The sequence below is a fragment of the Chroicocephalus ridibundus genome, chromosome 3, assembly GCF_963924245.1.
Source record: "Chroicocephalus ridibundus chromosome 3, bChrRid1.1, whole genome shotgun sequence".
Taxonomy (NCBI): Eukaryota; Metazoa; Chordata; class Aves; order Charadriiformes; family Laridae; genus Chroicocephalus; species Chroicocephalus ridibundus.
In genome coordinates, this window is record NC_086286.1 from 107,046,705 (window position 1) to 107,071,774 (window position 25,070).

A 25,070-nucleotide genomic window follows, 5' to 3' on the forward strand; every position below is an offset into this window, starting at 1 on the left:
TAATATTCTCCTGTGTTAAAGACAGCCAACTGAAATCTAGAATTAAATAACTTGTTAAGATCCAGAGGAAGGAATATTCTCATTTTGGATGATAATAGGAGTTCAAGACTTTTTATTCTGCCCCAACAAGTAAAGCTATCTGTCTGCAAATCACTGTATTTCATAGAATAGTTTGGGCTGGAAGGGACCTTAAAAGGTCATCTAGTCCAACCCACTGCAATGAGCAGGGACATCTTCAACCAGATCAGGGTGCTCAGAGCCCCGTCCAACCTGACCGGGAATGTTTCCAGGGGTGGGGCATCTACCACCTCTCTGGGCAACCTGTGCCAGTGTTTCACCACCCTCATCGTAAAAAAATTTCTTCCTTATACCTGGTCTGAATCTACCCTCTTTTAGTTTCCTTGTCCTATCGCTACAGGACACTTCAACATACAGTTATTATTGAACTATAGTGTGATGGTCTTCACGCTGTTTCTAGAAATGCTCCTAACTCCATCCCTGTCCCGTGTATAGTACAAAATACTGCCTGTAAAGTAAACAGAAATGTTGGTAGGCAAATAAATAAATATAAAACAATATATTTATAAAAAATAAATATAACAAAAAAAGATCCATAGGATTTGAAGCTGGTCTCTCAAAATGAAGCTGGTAACATGTGGTTCCCCACATGACTAGAAATATCTAATGCTTCTCATGCTACCTTTCACACCTCTTTCTGATGCTGTTAGTAAAGTGAAGGAGTTCTCTGGTAATGCATAGGAGCTGGGATGCTGTGTGTTTTGTGTGTCTTGGGATATTTGCGTGTGGAGTTACCCTAAAAGAAAATTAAGCTTATGGAACTAAGAGCATATCAGCTCCTTAACATTTAATTCAGTTGAAAAGGAAGGAATTGATAAATTTGATTTTGAAACAGTAATTGCCTGACATAAGCAGAAGATACACCAAAGTGAATACAGGGATTCTCTGAAACTGCCACTTTGAAGACACTTTCCATAAACCATTCTGTTGTAATTTTGTTTTTTCTTGGAACTAGAGTTAAATAATTACAGTTACAGGTAGCTGTTCTTGTTTTGTACTTGGGGACTGTTTGTATTCAGAGTTACATGCAGAGCAAAAAAAAAAGTAGCACTTTTTCTCATTAAAGCATAAATTGAAGAAATTTAAATTACATGATTCCTGTACGCTACGCCCCACTTCCTATATCTTTCTTTGGCCTCTAAAGTGCTCCCAACACGATCTTGTCCTGTCTTGAGGAGAACGTTGATAGTAACAGGATGGCCTGGGCGTACTGACACCAGCTTAATTCAGAGATGGGCAGAAATGCTACCCTAATGAATTACCTTCATTAACATCTTCAGTACTCTGTTTTTCTTCAGAAATACACAGTTATAAATGGAGGGGAAAGGAACGTGGGCAGAAGTCTGTCATTGAGTTAAGGAAATGTAATGCTTTTTAACATGAAGGAGGAAATAATCTTGGGACATTCTTCTCCGCTCAGCCTACAGACACTGCATAGACCATCATCTAGTATGGTATTCGGAAAATCAGTGTAGACCCAAAAAATTCAGACATGATTATTAAGACGCAAATTAACTTTTTAATTCTAATTGTACTAAAATTGTTATGATGCAAGGGTTTCTTTGATCTCTCTTTGGGCTGTGGAGTTTTTGGTTTTGTAGGGGTTTGGTTTTGCTTTTTACTTCTGGTGCAGCATTTTTCATCATTCTAAATGCAGTTGTGTTCACATTTTTTACTTTAGTAGTGGTGTTCGCTTAGTTTTGCATTGTGATCATATTTTGTCAGTTTTCTTTATGATGGGCTGAATAGAATAAAAGCATTTATGAATACTCTAAAATGTGTCACTGCTTATTGTCAAACCAAAACTGACTATGGGCCTTTTTTTATCTTTATCCTTTTGTTTTTGAGAATAAAGACCAGTTTCTTCATGATGAAGTTTCATCTTCAGTGTCACAACTTGCAACAAAGGTAAATACCTGTTCTTTGGTGGTGTAACATGTTTTATATAATATATATCTCAGTCAGTTTATGTTAGGAAGTTACCTGGTTTTCATGTACAGCCTGATTAAGGTGTATAGTTATGTACTTCATTGATGATTTTCTAATTGCTTACGATATTTGGTCATGGGACTGTCACTGAAGTAATATTAGTAGTGCAGTATTAGTTAGAAAGCTGCCTTACTTCCTTTCATTATAGGGAGGAAACAAGTATTTATTTTTTTTTCTTCCACATGATAGATATTAAAAGACAAAATAAAAATAAGCAGCCACAGGAATAACTGAAGTCTAAGGAAGCACTAAATATTAGCTGTAACAGGCAATGAAAACATGAAAAGTAGACGGGATTTGGGTTATTTATTTGATTATAGGTATCTCAGCTGTCTCTCTGACCACAAGAGATTAAGGACTTTTATCTCATATCTCTTTCAGAAAAGAAAAGGAGGCATACAAGTTACTTTTTTTTTTACCTTGATATGTGTCCAAGAATTTTTTTTAATGTTCTTAAAATACATTAGTAGAAGATGAAAGAACTGGAAGTTGTTATGATACGCTAGAGCTTGTTTTGAAATTCCATAGGTATAGAGAAAAGCATTTTAAAATAGTTTCATTAGTGTAATAGAATACTTTACATTAATATGTATGTATACACAGAACATCTGCCTCTTCTTTTTGTTCTACTTCAGATGCAGCCTGATTTTCACTGAAAAGTGAGATAGTACTATACCTTTTTCTACGTTTTAGAAGAAATGCATTCCTTTTTAAGAAAATATAAACTACTGTTCATTTTATGCCAGATGATGAATGCTTAGGGAAAGAATTTATTTTATAGTGAAGCTTTTTTTTTTTTTGACCCATAGTCACTCAGGAAGGCAAACAACTGAGCTGCGGTATTTTTGTGTTTTAAAGTAAACCCCTCTTGTCTTAAAAATGTATTCACAAAAAAACACCTTACCCTTCTCATTTTCTCTTTCTTGTTGTTTCTGAAAGCACTTTCTGTATTTTATTTGGTTCTTCTGTCGTCATAGAAGCTGTCGGTACATTGATGTTCCAGAAGTTCCGAAATCTTTAATATATTAATAAAAGGCTGATGAATTGTACATGTGGCCTTTTCAGCATGCACGTGTCATGAATAAAGCAGTCTCCGTGTTGAAGCAGTATGGTGAAGAACAATGAAGTTCTCGAAGAAAAGGGCAGCGGGTGAAGGGTATGTCTGCCCTTTAGGGAGACAGCCTTCCTGCTCTCTTAAAGCCTGAGTTTTAAGAGAGTCCTGATGCCCATTTTCAGAGGAAAGCCTTTGGCCTAGGTTTGGAGGTGCAAAAGTAGGAGCTGGTCCTGATGGCTGGAGGTGGAGGTTGGAAAATGGTCTTAGTTTCTGCTCCTGCAGGAAGCTGCCCACTCAGCATGACAACAGGCTAACTGCAATGCTGAATTTTCTAGTTCCCTTCTCACGGCTCTCCTGAAAGGCAGGTATAGCTGGTTAAAACTCCTCGTGACATCTCAAAGTGAGGAACTGTGAACCCTCTAGTGGTGCTCCGTGAAATGCAGAAATCTGGAACCGGTGTTCACGCTGTGCCTGGCCCTTTGGCGTCTGCAAAGCTAATCTTGGGAGTTTCACCTACATGCTGAGCTTCTGAGTTAAAAGCACGGTGAAGGCTTTGTCTACAGTTGTTACTAGGCCAGCTTTTGAAAAGAGACAAAAAGTTTTGAGAAACAAATCATTTTAATAATGAAATTGGAGATGTTGGGATAGGACAAGGGGCAATAGTTTTAAACTAAAAGTGGGTAGATTTAGTCTACATAGAAGGAAGAAATTCTTTACTCTTAGAGTGGTGAAATGCAGGTTGCCCGGACAGGTGGTAGATGCCCCATCCCTGGAAACATTCCAGGTCAGGTTGGACGGGGCTCTGAGCAACCTGATCCTAGTTGAAGATGTCCCGGGTCATTGCCGGGGAGTCGGACTAGATGACCTTTAAAGGTCCCTTCCAACCCAAACCATTCTATGATTCAGGTAGGGCCAAATCCTGGAGCTCACGTGCACCACAGAATAGACTAAGTATTGATCTGCACACCGGCAGGTGGTTGAGTTGAGAAAGTTCCCCTTCAAATGCTTTGATATCTGGAAGATAAATTTAGAAGGGGATTGCTTTTTCACTTTCTGTTATTTGAGTTCTTGCATGTTATGAAGAACATGTTATGTTTCCTATAATGTGGGAACAATTCTTCTTTAATTAAAGCTGACTGGCATTTTTTTTATTATAAAACAGTTGTAATTTTATTGAACTGTAAGGTACTTACATGGGAAATTCCATCTCTAGCTTTTTATTTTAGGTTCATTTTTTTCAGGGGAGGAGGGAGGGAAGCCGTAGGACAAACAATTGTTTCTTCTCAGTCAAGGTTGAGAGGAAAATCCGTTCGTTTTGTTTACATTTATAAAAAATGTCTGCAAGTGTTTTGTGGAGTGCCTCTACTTTTCTGGAGGGTTTTGATTCACCAGTTGTCAATCCTCTGTGAAAATACTTGTGAAGTTCTGCTAAAACTTGGCCAGAATATAAATTTCTGAAAACCTCATTTCATACATGCCGAGCAGTGACTTTTTAGGGATTAGCTGCTTAACTGCACAAAGGCATTGAACACGTTGATTCTCACTGCAGGTATATAGCAAGAATCCACTGTAATTGCTATTTTTGGTTGCTAAGACTCTTGTTATGTGGCTTCTTGTAGCTGGCAGAGAGGGACTTCGGTGCTCCAGAGCACTGCTGGCCAGGCAGTCGGGAAGTAGAAAAGTCTAACTGGAATATATTGAAAGTACTGTTACCCACGCATAAAGCACTACCATTTCAGAGTCAGAGTAATATTTTTTTTTTTTTTTCTCCCATAATAAGGTGTTCATGTATATTAACCACATCCATCTGATGGATGGATTTAACTGTTTTCAGTTAAATTTACACAGTCTTCCTCTTTAATATACGTTCATCTGTACCTACATACTCTTTTTGTGCAATGTACTTTTAAAATTTGCTTTTAGGACTGATCTAGTTCTTTAGTTTGTACCCAACTGTTAGTATTCCTGGTTTGTTGCCTTTTAGCCTAATTTTTCATGAACCCTCTTGCCCCTAGTAGAGCTCTAATGATTAACTGTGTACCTTTGACAGTAAAATTAACTGAAGTCGTCTTAGTGATGCTTTACTGTTTCCCAGTAGACTCTTCGATTGTTCATTTATTATGCATTGGCTGTTTACCTAGTATGGGAAACTGAGAGTCATGTAAATCATCAGAATTTGTTGATGTGGTGAAAAATGGTATACCTAAAGTCATTTCTGGTAGTAGTATCTTTCAATTTTGTTGGAGACTTCCAATTTAAGAGTTGTCCCTTTCTGGGGCACTTTATAAAGCTAACTGTCAGTAGACATTTGTTTCCTGTTTTATCTATAGAAAGAAAAATGGTAGTCAACATATGCAGTTTATATGCAGTTGATTCCCTTGAGTCAATACAGGTAACAAAGCAGAAAACCCTTACTACACTTACAGAGTGGAGCTTAGGGGGCGAGTTTGGGGAAGTCATCCTGTATGTACAAAGCTGTATGTGTGGAATGAAGTCAGTAGATGACTGCAACTTGCAAAGGGTGCTTGAGCTGATATAGTAGATTATGCTTAACTTCCACATTTTTTTGGTGTCCCTCTGACTCTGGCATCTTTCAATGAGCTGATTTTTATCATTAACCCAAAAGAATGCAAAAAATGAATGAGTTAGATTTCTGCTGGCTTTGTGACTTGAGGTGGTTTTCCACAGTATCACACAGGTACAAAACCATAGCATAAGGGAGGCAGTATTAATGTGAGCAGGTAACGGACTGGGTTGACCGTTTTCAGCAGCAGTGTCTGATAAACCAGTTCTGCCACCTTGTGAGATTTCTTTCTGGGAGTCTGTCTGACAGATGGGCACGGACATGAAGCATCAGCAAAGCAGAAGGAAACAGAGCAAGAAAGAGCAGACAGTTTGACTAGGGATACAGACTGCATCCTTTACATGATGTTCTAGAAGCGACTACTTGTACTCACAGTTTCAGAAACGCTAATTAAATGGCATCCTTGTCATGGTGGAGAAAGAGTACTTCATAAGCTGGAATTTCCTCTACTGAAGTGGAAGAATCTGTGCTCTGGGCTTGAGCTCTTTAGATGCTGTTGGGACAGACAATGATAATGGTTTTTCAGTAGTCTGCCAGTTGGTGGATTAATATGCATGTGTAATTTCACTTCTGCTGATCCTTTTAGGTGATTGCACAGGGCATTGTGCTGCACAGATTTTCATAATCTAAAATGGAAGATACGGAAGAAGCTTTACTAATGGTTGTTCTGGTAAGCATACTCCATGTTCCCATAGGCAAATGGGTATGAGACCGGTCTGTAATCTTGAGAAATTTCTGCTTTGTTTCTCATTGTCATTTTTTAAAAATACTAGCCTGCAGCATCCAACCTGGTCCTCTAATGGTTTTGACTTTCTAACATCTGATGTTAACAATTCTAGTCCTTCTTAATAGTGCTCTCTTTTCTTAGCAGTCCCTTATGGGCATTTAACTTGATTTTAATTTATTTTTTTTTAACGTGGAGTTTTGAGTGTATACCTGGTGGTATCAATCAGCTTTGATTTTCAAAGATTGCTTCCTCCAAGCTCAAGAATAGCCCATCCCATCAAGCAGAGAAAGAAGCAAAGGTGGCAGGAGGCCTGTCTGCATGAACAAAATGTTCCTGAAAAACTTCAAACACAAAAGGGAAGAATACAGAGGGTGGAAACCAGGTCAAGTGACCTGGGGGGAATGTAGACACTCCTTGAGCGTGCGGGGATGGGATTAAAGATGAAGCCCACTGAGAGTCAAATCTGGTGAGGAAAATGAAGAGCAAAAAGAAAGGTTTCTGCGTGTACACGAGCAGCAGGGAGGGTGTAAAGAAGATGGAGTCTGACTCTTTTGGTGGTGCTCAGTGAATGGACAAGATGCAATGGGCACAAACTGAAATAGAAGAAATATCATTTAAACATAAGAAAAAATGTTTTCAACATGAGGGCAGTCAATCCCTGGAACAGGTTGCCCAGAGAGGTTGTGGATCCTCAAGCTGTGGAGATACTCAGAGCCCGGCTGTGCATGATCCTTGGCAATCTGCTCAAGCTCACCCTGCTTTGAGCAGTGTGGTCGGACTGGATGGTCTCCAGAGGTCCCTTCCAGCTGTAAGGCTGTGTTGGTTCTGTGAACTTTGGATGTTGAGTTATTTCTTTTACCACTGACACATGGAAAAATACTTTAAAGGTTTGAGAATACAAGCTAGTCAGTTATGTGTATAAACTTTTTTGAAAATTTTAGGGGGTTGTACTTTTGAGTTTTGTGTAGACAGTTACATCATAAAAATGAAATACAGAACTTCTGCAAGTGGAGTGATGCTTTAAGACCATATCAGTACAGTATTTTCATACTTTGCGTAACAAATATTTTACATAAAATAAATCTCTGGTGGGTTGAGGAGTCAGCTTACCAAAGTGTCACCTCTTTTTTTACTTATTGACCTTCCTTTGACATCCATTGCAAGGAAGCTAATTGTTCTGAGGCCTGGGTCTTTCTCCACGTGCTCTCTAAGAATGTAAGAAATTCCCAGCCGATTCAGAGACTGGCCCAGCCAGTCTGGCAGTCTGTCTTTGACTGTGGCAATGGGAGATGCTGTTCAGGGAGAGCAGCACTTGCCCAGTTTCTAGGGCCTCTTCCCCTAACATCAGGAATCATTGTTCTAAGATATTAGTGGGTGCATCCCTCTAAATAGATCGTTTATGGATCTGCTGTCTGAATTTTTCTAATCCTTTTTGTGATGGTTCCCAGCATTTCTTGGCTTTGCAGCTACCGTGTGTCAAACTGATGGTTTCAGAGAATGGTGGTTTCAAGAGCTTCTTCCTGAGCTGTAGCTACCAGCAGATACAGCTGTAACTGTTCAGCTGCATTGGTGGTGGCGCTTGTCTGTAGGTTAAAAGTCTTTAAAGAACAATGAAAAGAAATACAGAAATGCAGCAGGCTGGTTTGAGGGATTTTAGTACGTGACAGAGTTACATGAGAGCCATAGTGAAAAAAAAAAAAAAAAAAAAAAAAAGATTGTTGTCTTAAACAGTTCAGTAGTTAAAAAAAAGCTTCTGAAAGTGCGAAATAAGTATTTGACCTCCTCCTCTGCTAAGGTTTGTATTCTTAAGTATGGTACTACTGAGAAGACTGTCAAGAGCGAGCTGTTCGCTCCTTTTCAGCTGAGTGAAAAGATGCTTCAGGAGATCAGCACTGGTGCAGGCACGTGTGGAAGAGGAGGCTTAAGTGTGGTGAGCAGAGGTTCTGGTTTTACTCTTTCACTTAGGAGGATTCTTTCAGCCTAGTCCATTTAATATGCAGTAGGCTTTGTGCAATGAGTTTTATCACATATTAGCAAAATATGGTCTACTTGGACATTGATGCCCTTATGTAGGCTATCCTGGCAGTGTTTTATTCGGAAACCACAAATAAATAAGTGGTGTAAGCGTGGCTTAAAGGTTTAGTGTACATTTCCTCTAAGGACTAGTTGAAAGAAGAATAAATCAGAATCTGCTACACGGTTATTACCCTTGTATGTACCTACCAAATGCCATGGATCCATTGTGGGTGTATTTGTTTATGAAAATATCAAAGGAATGGTACAATTTGTATGTAGGTACTTATTTACCTACAGTTAGAAAGAGTGCAGAGTTTGTAAATTTTTATCTGGGGACCTGCACATGCTATCTGCTTGACATTGAATAGAGCTTTTCTAATAATTGTTCTTGAAGATACCTGTAAATCAGAATTAGGCTTAATTTAAAAATGTCCAAAGTTAAAAATACAGAAAGCTTGAGGCTAGATATTAACAGGACTTTATTATGAAAATGTTTTGGTGGTGTTTGGTTTTGGGTTTTGTTTTGGGATGGTTTTTTTGTTTGGTTGGTTTTTTTGTTTGGTTGGTTTGTTGGTTTTTTGCTTTGTGGGGCGTGTGTGTGTGTTTGGCTGGAGGATTGCTTGGGTATCCAAAACTATGCAGCAAAGGTTGAAGTTGCTTTGTTGAAGTATGTATGGTGTTCTAGATTAAAAGAAGGTGTATGGGTAGGTATATCCTTTTTTACGTTGAACGTAAGTGTGTGTATAAATGCCTATCTCCAGGTAGTCTTTCACCAATGCTGTTCTTTAAAGGCACATATTATTTAAGTTAATCTAGTTCTCTGTATTAAATTGCTATTTGAAAACCAGTAAGAAGGTGTGGGGGGGTTGCTGTTGTTTTTGTCTTTTTTATCTTCAGATTTAGTATGTGGCAATGGCTTGATGAAACATCATTAGTGAAGAAAGACAAGCTTATATATAAGTTAGATCACTGAGGTATATTTGGGTCTTTTTTCAGTTTCAAGGCCTAAAGGCAGTAAGAGGCAATAAGAGTTGTTACGTGCGGCTTTTAACTGTGGGTTTGACTATGGTAGCAAAGGTTCCTTCCCAAAAAGGCCTGAAAAAATAGAATTTGAGAAGATGAAGGATTTTTTTAACATATGAAAAGCTAAGCACTTTCTAGAGTTTTTCTTTGTCTTTCTTCCCTTTTTTTTTCCCTTTTGCACAGACTGCTTCTTTCAGCAGCTAACTTCTTGGAGATTCTTCCATTTTTTGGAAGTTTGTTGTGGATGAAGTACTTCACAGTGAGAGGAAGCCAAATCAGAGTAACAAATTAAACTTGTTACAGAATTTAACTGAACAACAGAAACAGATAACAGGATTAGGCCTTCATGGACTGAAATTGAGGTTTTAGACCATTATTTACACCACAGAAGCATTAAATGTTGTGTACAGCTTGGAGACACTGATTGTTTGAACACAAGGATTTTGTATAGCAAGGTATCTGTTTGAAGGTATCATCTGCAGCTTGTCTGGCTTTGTTTTATACTATCAACGGGACCAGTCTTCTGTGAGTTGGAGCAGGTCCAGAGGAGGGCCATGAAGATGATCAGAGAGCTGGAGCACCTCTGCTATGAGGACAGGCTGGGAGAGTTGGAGGGGTTCAGCCTGGAGAAGAGAAGGCTCCAGGGAGACCTTATTGCGGCCTTTCAGTACTTGAAGGGGACCAACACGGAAGCTGGGGACAAACTTTTAGCAGGGAGTGTAGTGATAGGACAAGGGGCAATGGCTTTAAACTAAAAGAGGGTAGATTTAGACTACATAGAAGGAAGAAATTCTTTACTGTGAGGGTGGTGGAACACTGGCACAGGTTGCCCAGAGAGATGGTAGATGCCCCATCCCTGGAAACATTCCAGGTCAGGTTGGATGGGGCTCTGAGCAACCTGATCTAGTTGAAGATGTCCCGGCTCATGGCAGTGGGGTTGAACTCAATGACCTTTAAAGGTCCTTTCCAACCCAAACTATTCTATCATTCTATGGTGAGTCTGCCACAGGGATGCAAAGTTGAAGTTAGCTGTCTCCATATTTTTAACATAATTAAAAATAGCGTATGTTTAAATTAAACATGAAAGTTTGCTTCTTATAATCTGTACTCACTTTATTCTCATAGTAGAAAAAAATATATAGAGAAGCTGTTGTTTTCCTTGTGAAGCCATGAGGAATGCTGTGGTTTATGGTAAGATTAGGCATGGGTTTAGGAAGAGGTGAGCAGAGCAGTTGTGGAGGCCTGGGTTGTGGTGAACCTACCTCTCCCGTACCTGATCTGTCCATATCCCCTTGCGAGAGCTGGAAATTGCACTGGCCTTGCTCAGACTTCCCTCTTCAGAGTTCCCCAGAGCTTTGCCCAAAGCTGGATCCATGTTTGTATCTAACCAAAGTGAAACTGAGTCTGGGTTAGACCTTCCTTCTGATCCTAAAATGGACCTGCTCTGTCTCCTGAGTCAGAGTAGTTGAGGCGGTTCAGATGTGAGGAGGGGAAGGTGGGTGAGAAGTGAAGGTGTAGGACACAGTGGAACAGGAGAGCAAGAGATGGAAATAATCCGTGACTAATATGCGATAACAAGGGCACTCCTGCAAATGGTAGAGGTTATGGGTTTCTTAAGGTGAGGTGGTGGTGGTAGCAGTATTTTCCTGTCTGCTGTTTGTACTCAAATCGTAGGTGATGTTTCATATGTTTTAAAGCCTGGATGTATCAGTTATAAACTGTAATCAATTCAAACCTAAATATCAAATTGATACTAATTTGCACCAATGAGTTCTGCAGAAATAACAACAGGTGATGAATTAGCCTTCACTCATATTGACAACTACAACTTTGTTTTGATTGTTTATTATACTTCATAATGTATTGTTGAATTTTTTAAATGTAATCAAGTAACACTGTTAGACTGTCACTTTGCCATTCTTACTGGACCCTGCAAGGAGGAACAGCAGCTTTCATATTCTGTGCTGAGTGCACGTGTGTGCACTGCTGTTAGAGTCCCTCAGCATGCTATCAAAATAAAAATAACCGATACCTATTTGTTTTGCTTTGGGGGAGAGGGACTCAAACACTTAATGTTGAAAAAATCATTTATCCTACATGTTTAACGGTCACAGTAAATTTAGAGAGCACACTGTAATGTACAAGTGACATGTGTTGCATTTCAGTGGTGAGCCAATGCTCCTAACCTTTTTGCTTGCAGGGCCATAAGAAATAGTTTTGGTGAGTTAAAAATAGGAACAATGAGTTCAAAGCAGGTTAAATCTTAAGAGTTTCATAATTCAGCTGGTTGTCCTGTCTGTTGTGGTCCTTTTCTGCATCAAAAGAAGTGTGGCCAGCAGGGCAAGGGAGGTGATTCTGCCCCTCTACTCTGCTCTGGTGAGACCCCACCTGGAGTACTGCATTCAGCTCTGGAGCCCTCAGCACAGGGAAGACATGGACCTGTTGGAGCAGGTCCAGAGCAGGGCCACAAAGAGTATCAGAAGGCTGGAGCGCTTCTCCTATGAGGACAGGTTGAGAGAGTTGGGATTGTTCAGCCTGGAGAAGAGAAGGCTCCAGGGAGACCTTGTAGACCCTCTCAGTACTTAAAGGGGGCAAACAGGAAAGCTGGGGAGGGACTCTTTATCAGGGAGTGTAGTGGTAGGACGAGGGGTAATGGTTTTAAATGGAAAAAGGACAGATTTAGATTAGATATTAGGAAGAAATTCTTCACTGTCAAGGTGATGAGACACTGGAACAGGTTGCCCAGAGAAGTTGTGGATGCCCCATCCCTGGAAGTGTTCAAGGCCAGCTTGGCTGGGGCTTTAAGTAACCTGATCTAGTGGGAGGTGCTCCTGCCCATGGCAGGGAGGTTGGAAGGGACCTTAAAGATCATCTAGTTCCAAACTGTTCTATGATTCCTGCAATGACTGTTCATTTCATTTCTGTCTACTGAGGCCCCTTAGACTGTTTCCTAAGCTGCACAGATTCCCTTCTTACTGTGATATGCTAAAATGGAGCCAGCAGCTCCTGCCTGCAGAAGAGCATCCAGGAGCCCAGCTGTCCTCACTGACATGTCTTGCCAGCCTCTGCAAACTGGCAAGGTTTTGGACTCTGCTCAGCAGGAAAGAGCTCTTGCTGCAGTAACCCAGCCTGCTTGTTTCAAAACGCATCCATCCTCTGCAGGCAGCAACAACCCTACCTGTCCGCCACCCAGAGACAGCACTGGCAGCCGTATTCTGTGCTTGTAAGTCCTTAATTCATATTTATGAGGATCCTTGCTTCTCTGTATAGGTTCAAGGTGCAAGTTTCCGGGGATGGAAGGAGGTGACGTCAATGTTCAATAAAGATGACGAACAGCAATTGCTAGCAGGATGCAAGTCTCCCAAATCCAAAGGGTGAGTAAAACCAATTGGTCTGTTTGGTATCAAAATACACAAACGGGAACAGAAAATAGCTGTGCTAAGTAGTGAAGGTAGGCACTGAGAAGCAGTAGTGTTGAATTCCTGGAAGTTAAATCACAGACAAAAGTTTATGGGCGTTTCAGAATTATGTATAGGTTCAGCTTACAATGGATAAGGCATGCCGTATTAGGAAAGGACGGATATTTTTAGTTCTGTCAAGAAGCAAAGAGAATTTAGCTGCATAATAATTTTTTACCGTAGAAAAGGAGTAAAGGTTTCTGAGTAAAAGTGTCATTCCCACCCTCCCCCTTAAGGATTAATTATAGTTGAATTTACAAATTCCCTTTTTTACATGCTTTACTTTCTCTTTTGAAGTCTTGTCTACACCTAAAAAGGTTAAGTGGAGTAGCTGTACCCAGGATCTGCAAATCTTCCCTGTCAGAGCTGAGGTGCTTACTTGGAACAGTTCCGCTGCCGGCTCGGTTAGAGCTGTTCTCTGAACAGAATAGACCTTTTCCCAGAACAGACTATTTTGCTGTTACAAGTATACGTAGGCTTTACCTACATGTGCTGCCTACCTTGGTTACAAACAGGAAAAAATGTGCCACCTTTCAATATAGCTATTCCAGCTAAATATTAGATTTAGAAGACTTGCTGTAGTATGTCTTGTTTCCAGTTTACTTTGAAATACATATATTACAGTATGCAACTCTATATATGTACTTGCAGGGGGGGGTGTGTGTGTATAAACAACTTAGAATATAAATACATGTATTGCCATTTCCATTTGAGCCTGTTCAATAACACTTCCCAAAAGTTCCCAGCTACTGTCCCTGTACAATTTTACGGGTATTAGCTTGCTTCAGGGATTCTTTGCAATTGATGCTGAATATAATAATCAAGAAACCCTGTGAAGAGAGCAGAAGGATGAAATCAGAGTTACCGCAAATGTAGAAAGCTACTTTAGCATTACTATGAAAACTGCCTGTATTTCAAGTTTGGGGGTATTTCCCTGTAACTCTATACCACGATTTTTATTTTACTTTTAAAGAAAAATACAACTTTTGAAGTGCCTACTCATGAAATATGAGAAAAATATTCTGAGTCTGTGACTGGCTTTAGCAAGATGAAAATTCTGAATAGTCTAATGGTAAATACAAAATTCAGGAAAAGTAATTTTAAGGGTATTGGTTCAGTTGCTTCTAGTTAAATACGATAGTGTCAAGCTTTAATTAATGGAAAAAAGCTCTTCTAAATAGAAATACTAAAAAAAAAATTCAATGGTGGTTGTATTTGTGGCTAAGGACTTTGTATGCTCCTAACGTTTAGCTCATTGAACCCTGAAGGTTGTGTGTTTCATCACTGGTATTCAGCCTTTCCTTGTGGTCCGTTATTTTATTATAAACTTAACCCTGCATATAAACTTATGCATAAACATTTGACATTCTGTATTTTAAATACTCCACATTGCAAATATGAAATAATTAATATTGAAGGTTCTTAACAGGATAAAAAATGTAATAATATGAGTAGCCTTTCAAATATCTTTTTGAGAGAGAAAATGCAACAAAGGTTGTTTTTTCTTAGTTTTGGGAGGGGAATTTTGGGAGTTCTTACCAGAAATACAAAATAGCTGTTTTCAAAATATTGTGCAGATCTTTATAAAAAAAATGCTGGTGTCTTTAAAGTCTTAATACTGAGTACATCAACTATTTTTGGGTATAAGGTTTAACTGGCAAGGTGATAACAGGTATATGAAAGTGAGGAAGATAGTAAGTGATCGTTAAAGCTGGTGGTTGACAAGACATTTTCCTATTCCTTCAACTACCCTAGCTCTGGGTTTGCTTTTTGGGTTTTTTTGGTTAAAGTCCTAAATTTTTCTAATGCATGCTAAAATACTTCATACCTTTCCAAAGGCAGTTCAGTGTAATTCACCGGTGCGGGGTGAGGAGTCTAAGTTCTTTTGTAGTAGGAAATGGCCGTACTCAGTCCACTTCGGATTTATCAGAGCAAGATTCGACTGCGTTTAGGTTTACATGTATATGAGGGTGTTTTTCCTGAAGTTGACAATAAGGGATGTGCTGTCATAGGCTGACAACTGATTAGCGTTCCTTACTATAAAACATAATAAAATAATTGAATGCTTATTAGTAACTATTACATGCATTGTTAAATGAAGAAATTAATCACCTCATCGTTGTTATTTTCTAGAACAAACCTGAAGTTAAAGGAAGAGATGAAGTCCGAAAAGAAGCCAGGTTTTTGGGACAGTTTGGTGATAAAGCAGAATGTCCCATCTAGGAAACCAGATGAGATTGAGGGATGGGAACCACCGCAGATTACCACTGCTGACTCTACCAGCGACGCAGCAGCTACTTTAAGTGACTATACAGCCTGGTCAGGCTGGGAAGATGAAACCAAAGGCTCCACAAAATACACAAACCTGGCCAGCTCAGGAAACAGCTCCAGGTGGAGCATCAAATCAGCTGGAAAGCTGGTTAGTATTAGACGTCAAAGCAAAGGTAACCTTACTGACAACTGGGAAGAACTAGAATGATGCTGGTAATGTGGAATACTTTATAGATGATAAGAGAAAGGTTCCATGATTTACTCGTGTGTTTAAACCAAAATCAAATCTGCTCAATATTGCACCTTTATACAGTACTTTGTTTTATTCAGATTGTTACAAATTTTTGCTCACCTGATATAAATTTTCTTATTACATTGTTAAATAGCTATGTTTTCCACACTGAAAAAGGTAGAGAATCTATTTTGTGCCTATATTTCACATTCAGACTCTGCAGTATGTTGGATTGTTGGTTTTACCAAAAAAAAAGTAATTCCTTAGTGAATGTATACACTGGTTGTAAATTTGACTGCCTTATGTAGGAACTTCCACTAGCCTGAGGTCCTGTTTTTATTCTGGTATTTGAGGGCCACTCAAAATTTTAGTTTTGATGCTGTCCCTTTTTAACTAAGAATAGCGATCTGTTGCCTGCAGGGAGAATGCTTATACTTAGTAGACTGTTTTCCAAATCTTCAGCCTCAGCGTATGCTTCAGCTTGTGCACACAAGATGCTCGACTGTCACAATGTGCTATACTGTGTATGAAATGGGAAAATACTATCCTAAGGTAATTCCTTCCATCACAGGATCTTCACCAATAGTCAGGTCAAATGGGTCTTCCAGGGGTTTGGTTTTGGTTTTTATTTTGAACTTTGTTTGACAAAGCTAAGCTTCTCAGTTTTTGAGATGCTTGTTAAGCCAAAATTAAAAATGATTGAAAATTTGGAAAGCAGCAGTGAGTAGAGTATAAAAAGATCTCGATATTCAATATCTGTAGCCCTGAATCTAGGGGTAAGTTGCTTCTTACGGAAGGGCATGTGTTTTCATTTTTACAATAGCTGATACTTGTTCTACAAACAACTTTTTTGTTTTGTACTGTATTGTTCTCGCCCCCAACCCCATAAGCAGTGATTGCCAGAGTGATACTCTGGCATTTTCAGGATAACTGAGTAACTGAGCCATTGCAAGTATGTGCATGCACACAACTTCTGAAGCATTTTTGTTATAAAGCTCAGTCTTATTAGCTACTGATATTTTAATTTTTGGTAAAAGAAGGTGAAGTGTTAAACTTGAGATTTGAAATGTATATAAGAATACTAAAAGTGCCTCTTTCTAGCATATTGTCTCTCATTAGCAGTGCGGCTGATGTCAGGTCCAAAGTTGGTTTCTGTTTTGTTTGTATGACCTACATAAATACTACTTTAACATTCATGGAAAAAAATCAAACCAAAAGTTTCATAAACAGCCTGAACAGTAGGCCTTTTCTCTCTCCTGATTGTTAAACTGGTATAACAGAACTGAAAACTTGTTGACTGCCTAGCAATATGGCCAGTACAGTCAGAAGATCAAGTTAGCATTTTAGAGAAAATCAGCGTTTTCACAAGAAAGCATATACCTTTATATAATGGATATCTCGTAAACCTATTTTTGCAAGAAGCTTGTGCTGGTGAAAAGGGATGCATGCCATTTTCTTCTAAGCTTGTACCTTGTTTCTGTTACTGCCACGTGACTCCTTTGTTAGCTGTCTCTTTCTCCTCTCTTTTCCAATTCATGTATAGTTTTCTGGCTTACGGTTCCTGCGTAGCTTTTTTTTTTTTTTCCTTTTTTTATTGAGATTCCTGTTGAGATGTGCCTGGAGGGAAACTGTAGCAAAATGGGTGGGGTTTTTTTTTGTTTGTTTGTTTGTTTTTGGGTTTTTTTTTCTGGTTTTAATAGGATGTTAAAAGACATTGTTCTTAAGTTTACATAAAAGAACATCAGTGTTTTGTGCTACAAAACGGAATCTTGTAATGGCAAATATATTTGTAAAATTGGCATTATATATTTAAAAAAATACTAATAGAGGAGAAGGGGTTAGCATTTATATCACGTCATTTAGTCTGTGAGTAAACCCCGTATTTGCCTTTGGCAGGTACGTATGCTGAGGTTAATTATAGGAAAGAGGATTCTTGGGTAAAGTATGCTGCCTTTTATAGTTTATGGAGTACCCTCTAAGGCATGAGCTAGTATTTCGTTTGGTTGTTGGTGCTGACCTAAAAGAACAGAAAAAGATCTGCTGGCAGCCCTCAATATTTTGCTGGGAAAGATGGGCTGAGAACTTCTAATTTCCCTCCTGAAGAATCTATTTATACTGTGACCAGTAAAGGTTTTGCCTTGCACATTTTACTGTCAAGTGCCTGTTTCTCACCTTGATGATGCGTTTGATGCGCAGCTTAACTGCAACATTTTTCAATTTGTTTTTGATTGTATGATAAAGAAGATGCTCACAAAGCTGAAGCCTATTATAAAACAAAATTACATCTGAGTGGGAAATCGAGATATGTAAACTTAAGGTTCAACTCCTAGTGATGAAAGTTTTTGTGTGCTTTTTAGGTGATATTTCCTCAGAAATAATCGTTCTAAGGATGAACATTATTAAATTTAATATAATTTATTGTTATGCTTTAATAATGTATTTGTCTTTTGAGAACTCACTGGTGTGAGCTTTTCTTCTTTTATGTTTATAAACTTGTCTGAATTTTCAGAATGGGGTCCTCTTTTCTTTTACCTTCTTTATGCTTAACTACATTATACATTTATGGGCTTAAGCTATACACAGCTCCGTATGTGGAATAAGTGTAGAATATGTCCCTAAATATTTGTTTTGAAACTGCATTTCAATCTATGTGAAATGGTTTAGAAGAAGGTAGCATTAAGATTGTATGATAAGATTGCACAAAATAAAGTATAGTTTATATTGCTTTCTCGTAGCCAATCTGCATGATTGTTGGCGTGGTTTTAACGGGAATTAAAAGCTTCATGTGGCTGTAACTGGTCACTTAACTCTAAGCAAAGTTCTTTCTGAGTATTTTTATTTATTAGCATCATTTGAAAAGAAAAATAGTATTTTCCATATGAATAAAGATTTAGTTTGAACTGAAATGCCGCTGCCTTTGATATTTTTTTGGTGGGGTCCCATTTTATTTGTCTCATCAGTCTATTCCCATCTGCGTGGACGTTACTTGCATCATCACAGAATATGGCCGAGGGAGTAATAACTGTGTTTGTCCAAACTCAGTGAATCGTGCTGCCTCAGGAGCTGCAGCATCCTAGACTTAAAGCATCACCCATTACTTTCACAGTGGGAAGAATTCATTAGTTTTGACAAACGGCAAATACTTTGCTTTACTGGTATTTATGGGTTTAAACACTTTTTTTTTTTCTTAATTTATTGGCTGTTATGAAAGCTTGGGCAGCACAACGTTCTTTCCCTGAAGATTTCGCCAGCTCCATGTAAACTGGAGGACCTGGAATGCTTTTGCATACACGGGCCCCGTAAGGAGGTGAGACCTGCACGTCCTGGGCTGTGCCAGAGTGAGAGCAGCCGCTGTTACCGGTAGATCGGCTACAGAAAGAAGCCTGTTGCCACCTTCTCATTCTTCTGCTCTGGTCTGCTGGCTTTGTTGCTGTCTAAATAGACTTAGCAGGGAACATTTAGGCAAAATGCTTCTTATCAGAGCTTGTGAACTAGCTGAAACAGAAAAATTTATTCAAACAAGTGACATTCTTAGGGAAAAAAACCCCTATATCGTGATGCCTCTGCCTGTACCCAGGTGGGTCAGAGGCACACATCTGGGCAGGTGAAAGGGAGGGGAGGGACCTGCATCTCCAGGCCCTGGGGAGACAAGGACCCTGCCCAGGTGAATTTGGAATTCAGCCTGGCATCTGTCTCCATTTCCAAAACTTTTTGAAATGCTTGTTAGTGTATATGAATATCAGATGACAACACCGTATGTCCTACTGTACAGTCTGAAAAGACCATGAATGCACGTGTTATTTAGCTGTTTCTTGCAGATCTAAACTGTTCTTCTTTTCCCTGAGTGCCTGCTCTTTTTTTTTTTTTTTTTTTTTTCTTTCTGATGTGCAAGTAAATGAAACCAGTGCTATGAAGAAGAAAAACAGTTTCCTAAAAGGCTTAGTCACTGGTGATAGTTCGCAAAGGTGTGCATCGTTAGATGTCTGTCTCCCAAAAATTTCCTGTAGCATGAGGCTGCTTTGTGCCATACAAGACAGAGAACCTGACAGATAGGCAAGGAATCCAGTTTAGAAACTGAAAGGAGAGAGCTGCATTTCTTTTAAGTGCAACCAGCATAATAGCAGAAAAAAAAATGCTTCTTATAGTTACAAAGTAATAAAGACTATGAAAACAACCAGAAAATAGGGATATAAATAATAGAAAATAATATGAAATATATAATAGTAATCAAAGTATAAGGAGAAGATGATTTTTCATATGATATTTACCAACTCCTATCGCTGATACTGAATAAAGAAATACTTGCTCTCTTTGGGAAGAAAATTTTCCTGTTCTGTGTCTAGTACTTTAAAAAAAAAAAAATGCAAGAAAGCGACTGTATTATTGTCAAGCCTGTAATAATCTGGTGAAAGCTTGGTGGCACTTAAATTTTTGTGCTCTTGAGACCCAAGTAACACACGTGAAATCTTAATAACACGGTTTGAGCTGTGAGCTTGCTATTGGGAAAGAAAAAGTGTTACTGTCTGCAGAGAAAAAACGCACAGCTGTATTTTGTAAGACTGGTTCGTCTGCTACTGAACATAATGGTGTGATATTTTGCTGTCTAGTTGCTCTAATCCTTTGTACTGAGAAGAGTAATTGAGCGGTTGAGTTTAAATAATTTTTCAGAGGATTGGCTAGTTTAGTTATTTGAGGTTGTATACTAAAACAGCTCAGACTTGATACACAACCATTCCTTTAAAGTTAGCAATGTCTTCTGGCCCTTCTTCTCTTGTACCTCATTCCTTGAAGCCCACAAATGCTGTTTCCTTGAAGACCTTGTTTATCCAGCAGCCTTGCGATTCTCCACAAGCGGACACTGATAAATGCTGCTGGGATTGGAGGGACGTTAAAATACTGTGGTGCAAGTGTTTGTGCTGGAGAAAGGAAGGGAGACTCGCATATCCAGAGCCCAAGTATTGTACTTGGTATATTATTATTTATTTGCTGCTAAAGCTTTCTTATGTGCAAGATAATTAATATTAATTATTCTTTGCTTTGTTTTATTTTTATACTTGTGCCCTGTTAGCTTTTATTTTGGTCACATATGCAAAGACCTCCTCTCTGATGACATAAAGACCTAATCTTTGCTGGTTCTCTCATGACAGGTACCTGCTTTCAGGCAGACTTGCCTGCGGTTTATTGCCTGTAAACAGTTTATCTTTTGAACCTTTGGACAGAAACTTGGCAAGCAACATTTGACAGGACAAACAAAGGAAAACAAGCATCATTTCCCATTAGGAAGTAAACTATTGTTTGATAGGATGGAGCACAAGATTCTCAGAAGTCATACGACAGATACAGTAACGCTGCACATAGGGTTATTTTGAAAATTAAGAGAATGAAATATATACTTGCTTTTTTTGTTTGTTTGTTTTATAAAATCACGCGTCTCCTGAAGCGCGTTAACCTGTCTGCGTAGCATGGCTGTTGTGCAGCTGCCGGCCAGAGAGCACGTGCGTGGTGAGCCAAGCCGTTGTGGCCAAGGTGGATGGGATGCCAGCAGCTCCAGCCGTGGTGGAGGATCCGAGCTCCTGAGCTGCGCGGTGAGAACTGTCTGCACTGCGGACAGGAGGAAGGTCTTCAAGACAAGGGAAGGAGCAGATCTACTCTGCTCTGGTGAGACCCCACCTGGAGTATTGCATCCAGCTCTGGAGTCCTCAGCACAAGAAGGACATGGACTTGTTGGAATGGGTCCACCAGAGGGCCATGAAGATGATCAAAGGGCTGGAGCACCTCTCCTGTGAGGACAGGCTGAGAAAGTTGGGGCTGTTCACCCTGGAGAAGAGAAGGCTCCGGGGAGACCTTATAGCCCTTTCCAGTACCTAAAGGGGGCCTACAGGAAAGCTGGGGAGGGACTCTTTAGCAGGGAGTGGAGCGATAGGACGAGGGGGAATGGTTTCAAACTGAAGGAGGGGAGGTTTAGATTGGATATTAGGAAGAAATTCTTTACTGTGAGGGCGGTGAGGCACTGGAACAGGTTGCCCAGGGAAGCTGTGGATGCCCCATCCCTGGAAGTGTTCAAGGCCAGGCTGGATGGGGCTTTGAGCAGCCTGGTCTAGTGGGAGGTGTCCCTGCCCATGGCAGGGGGGGTTGGAACTAGATGATCTTTAAGGTCCCTTCCAACCCAAACCATTCTGTGATTCTATGTTCTAGCATTGAGGAATGAAGCACAGTAAAAAGAGAAGTAAGAAGTCCAGAATATCTGAGACTGTTCCTAGGGGTCTTAGTATTGATTTTTATTATAGGCCAGGGATTTAGTGTTAGAGAATCAGAACTAACACACACTCGTCCTTTTTTGTAGTGTTTTTTTCTCAGTTACCCTAGTCAAGAATGGGATTTTTGGCTGTGATGAGCAATTGGAAAGAATATCCCCTGTGCACAGGTACAAAATATAGGTTTTGGATGCCTTTAAGACTGGTGGTGTGTAACTCACGGCAAGCACTTCTACAGATCTATTCCATACTACTATGCCTATAAATTAGACTTAATTGATCAAAAAATGTAGAAGGTAAGTGCGGGTAGTAGAAGCTTGAAACGTAGGCTCAGAAGGTGGCATGTGGTCGGCTTGCAGCAAGAACTCAAGCGGTGGTGGGATGAAAGTATTGAACTTTTGGTTGAACTAAACAGCTGCCTCCAGTATCCTGCTTCATCAGATGCTGCACTGTCAGCCTCTTCCCCCTCTCTGCTCTCCTACCAGATTCTCCGAGATGTCTAAGAGTGAGAGCTTTTTCCACCCTTCCCTCTTCCCTGAGATCCCTGGTTTCAGGTGCTACTTGCAGCCGCTTTCTTCATCTCAGGACTTTCTTCTATCCTTACATTCCCTCATACCCACGTATTGATCATGTGAGCTGGCTTTCCATTTATTCTTCTGGTTCCCATTTTCCTCTCAGGTATGACCTAAGCTTTCTAATCCTCCAAGGAAGGCACAGGCCAAATTTGCGTCCTCTTGTTTTAATTCTCAACTCTTCATCATCAGTAAGTGTGGGCTGCTCTCTGATTTGATCTGGTTTTATTTTTATTACTGACAAAGTGAACTACCTAACAGTTCATTCCTCATTAATTTAAGTTCTGTTGTCACAGCCTTTTATGCTATTGGTGAGACTTGTTCTCAGCATTCGTCATTGACTTCTGCTTTTTTGGCATCTCAGATGATTTTGATGATTCTCCATTAGTGTCAGGATATTTTTTCCCTCTTAGTGGATTAATTACATGCTAGAAGTTGATTTTTTTTATTGTTGTTTTATTGCCTCTAAGCCTGTGAATCTGTTAATATATAAAGCATTATTTGGAACTTGCCCGTTCTATAGAACCATGGAATCGTGGTTGGAAGGGACCTTTGAGATCAAGTCCAACCATTAACCTATCACTGCCAAGTCCACCACTAAACCATGTCCCTCAGCACCATGTCTACATGTCTTTTAAATACCTCCTGGGATGGTGCCTCAACCACTTCCCTGGGCAGCTTCTTCCAATGCTTAATAACCTTTTCAGTGTAAAATTTTTCCTACTATCTAGTCTAAACCCCCCCTGGTGCAACTTGAGGCTGTTTCCTCTTGTCCTATCGCCTGTTACTTGGGAGCAGAGACCGACCCCCACCTCACTACACCCTCCTTTCAGGTAGTTGTGGAGAGCGATAAGGTCTCCCCTCAGCCTCCTCTTCTCCAGGCTAAACACCCCCAGCTGCCTCAGCTGCTCCTCATAAGACTTGTTCTCCAGACCCCTCACCAGCTTCGTTGCCCTTCTCTGGACTCGCTCCAGCACCTCAATGTCTTTTTTTGTGGTGAGGGGCCCAAAACGGGACACAGCACTCGAGGCGGGGCCTCACCAGTGCCGAGTACAGGGGGACGATCACTTCCCCGGTCCTGCTCACCACACTACTGCTGATACAGGCCAGGTGGTGGGTGAGACCGTAGTTCTAGTGCTCTGTGCCTGGCCCACGGCCACACTGTTTCAAGCAATCAATCAGAAGCTGCGCAAAGGGTCATTGCAGACTTACTGGTGGGGCCAGATCCTCAAAACACGTGCGCGTGAGCCTCCTTGGCAGAAGTGTGAGGTGGGTGGCCTGGTGTCAGTGGCTACGACGCGAGTACCTGCAGTGGGCTGAAGGCCTCACACAGCCTTAGTCGGGGCAGGGACTTGTTCATGGCTCTGTTGGGAGTGCACCAGCGGCTGGTGTCTTGGGTTGGAGTGCTCTCCACCTCCCTTAAAGTTGTTGTGTTTGATGTAAGAAGGGTAACTAGGCAGTGGAGCAACACCGTCCTGGTTTGTGGTGGTCCCACTTTGCCCAGCAACTGTTTAAACGTGGTTCTGCTTCAGCGTCAGAGGAGGGGAAGGGCCGCAGGTGAAGGCTCATGATCCGGCCACGCACTGCGCAGCCCAGTAATGAGAAATAGCGGAGTTACAGGCTGGGACACACTGCTGCAGGACCAGATCTAGGTTTCACGACTTAGGAAAATACTGCCAAAGCACTGGTTTGATAAATAGCCAAGTTCTAAAGGGTTCAACTGAGTTCACTGGGGTTGAGTTTTCAATGGGGCCAGGCTCTTTTCAGTGGTGCCCGGGGACAGGACAAGAGGTAATGGGCACAAACTTGAGCATAGGAAGTTCCACCTAAACATGAGGAGGAACTTCTTTCCTTTGAGGGTGGCAGAGCACTGGAACAGGCTGCCCAGAGAGGTGGTGGAGTCTCCGTCTCTGGAGACATTCAAAACCCGCCTGGACGCGTTCCTGTGCAACCTGCTCTAGGTGACCCTGCTCTGGCAGGGGGGGTTGGACTAGATGATCTCCAGAGGTCCCTTCCAACCCCTACCATTCTTTGATTCTGTGGGTTAAGAAGGGGACTACAGGTTTACAGCTTTAAAAGTCTCCAGTAGGAAGAAGTCTAAAAATAACTGCTGTGTCTGAGAGAATAGTGGGGACCGAGCCATGGGGCAGAGGTGCTCCGAGCACACAGAACTTCGTTCTGTAGTCTAAGCATTGTGTGGGAATGACAACTGACTTCAGCAAATGAACTGTTCTTCCATTATTATTTTGTTATAAATACTATAGAAAAACAGAGTGTTCAAATGGAAAGAGTGTATAAAAAAAAAATAAGTAAATTTAGAATTAAGTGGCGGCTGTTTGTGTATGCCTTGAAAATTGTTAGAAAGGCTTTCAGCTGAAGGCGCAATGACTAACTACTCATGAAGTGCAACAAATATAAAGCTGAACATGTTTTATTTGTAATGATGGAAGAACGTACACATAAATCTGTGGGAAATAAGCATCACCAGCATGTCTGAAAGGCAGTGGCACGGGTCTGGGCGTTGCACAGAGACCAGCCCAAGGGAATGGAAAGAAAAGAAACCCAGTTTCAGTGGCCCCCTCACCTCAGCCAGCTTCTGAATCCGCTTACCTGTCACATCCTTGGGTACAGACTTTCTAAGTGTTAAAGGTAACCTTCATCCCCCTGAACCTTGCAGGAGCTGGGAATTATGTTCCAGCGTCTTTTAAGGGGTTGAACCTCAGCCTTGCAGCTGAAAGTGTAGAAAGGGGGCAAAGGAACAGCATAATTAGCTAATACTTCGATATTCTGAACCAAAATTTAACAACTATTT

At 40.5% G+C, this 25,070-nt stretch overlaps 1 protein-coding gene across 2 annotated transcripts in view; it reads left to right on the forward strand.

Annotated features, from left to right (window-relative positions):
- The window catches only part of TDRP (testis development related protein), a 29,580-nt gene extending 11,290 nt beyond the window's left edge, over positions 1 to 18,290 (forward strand). The window contains exons 2-4 of one of the 2 annotated variants that reach the window (XM_063330380.1): positions 1,927 to 1,986; positions 12,742 to 12,845; positions 15,063 to 18,290. In XM_063330380.1, the coding sequence (XP_063186450.1) occupies positions 1,927 to 1,986; positions 12,742 to 12,845; positions 15,063 to 15,408 (510 nt within the window). In that variant the 3' untranslated portion in view covers positions 15,409 to 18,290. The remainder of the gene's footprint in view (positions 1 to 1,926; positions 1,987 to 12,741; positions 12,846 to 15,062) is intronic. The other variant, XM_063330381.1, reaches the window with a different exon arrangement.
- Positions 18,291 to 25,070: the final 6,780 nt, after the last annotated feature.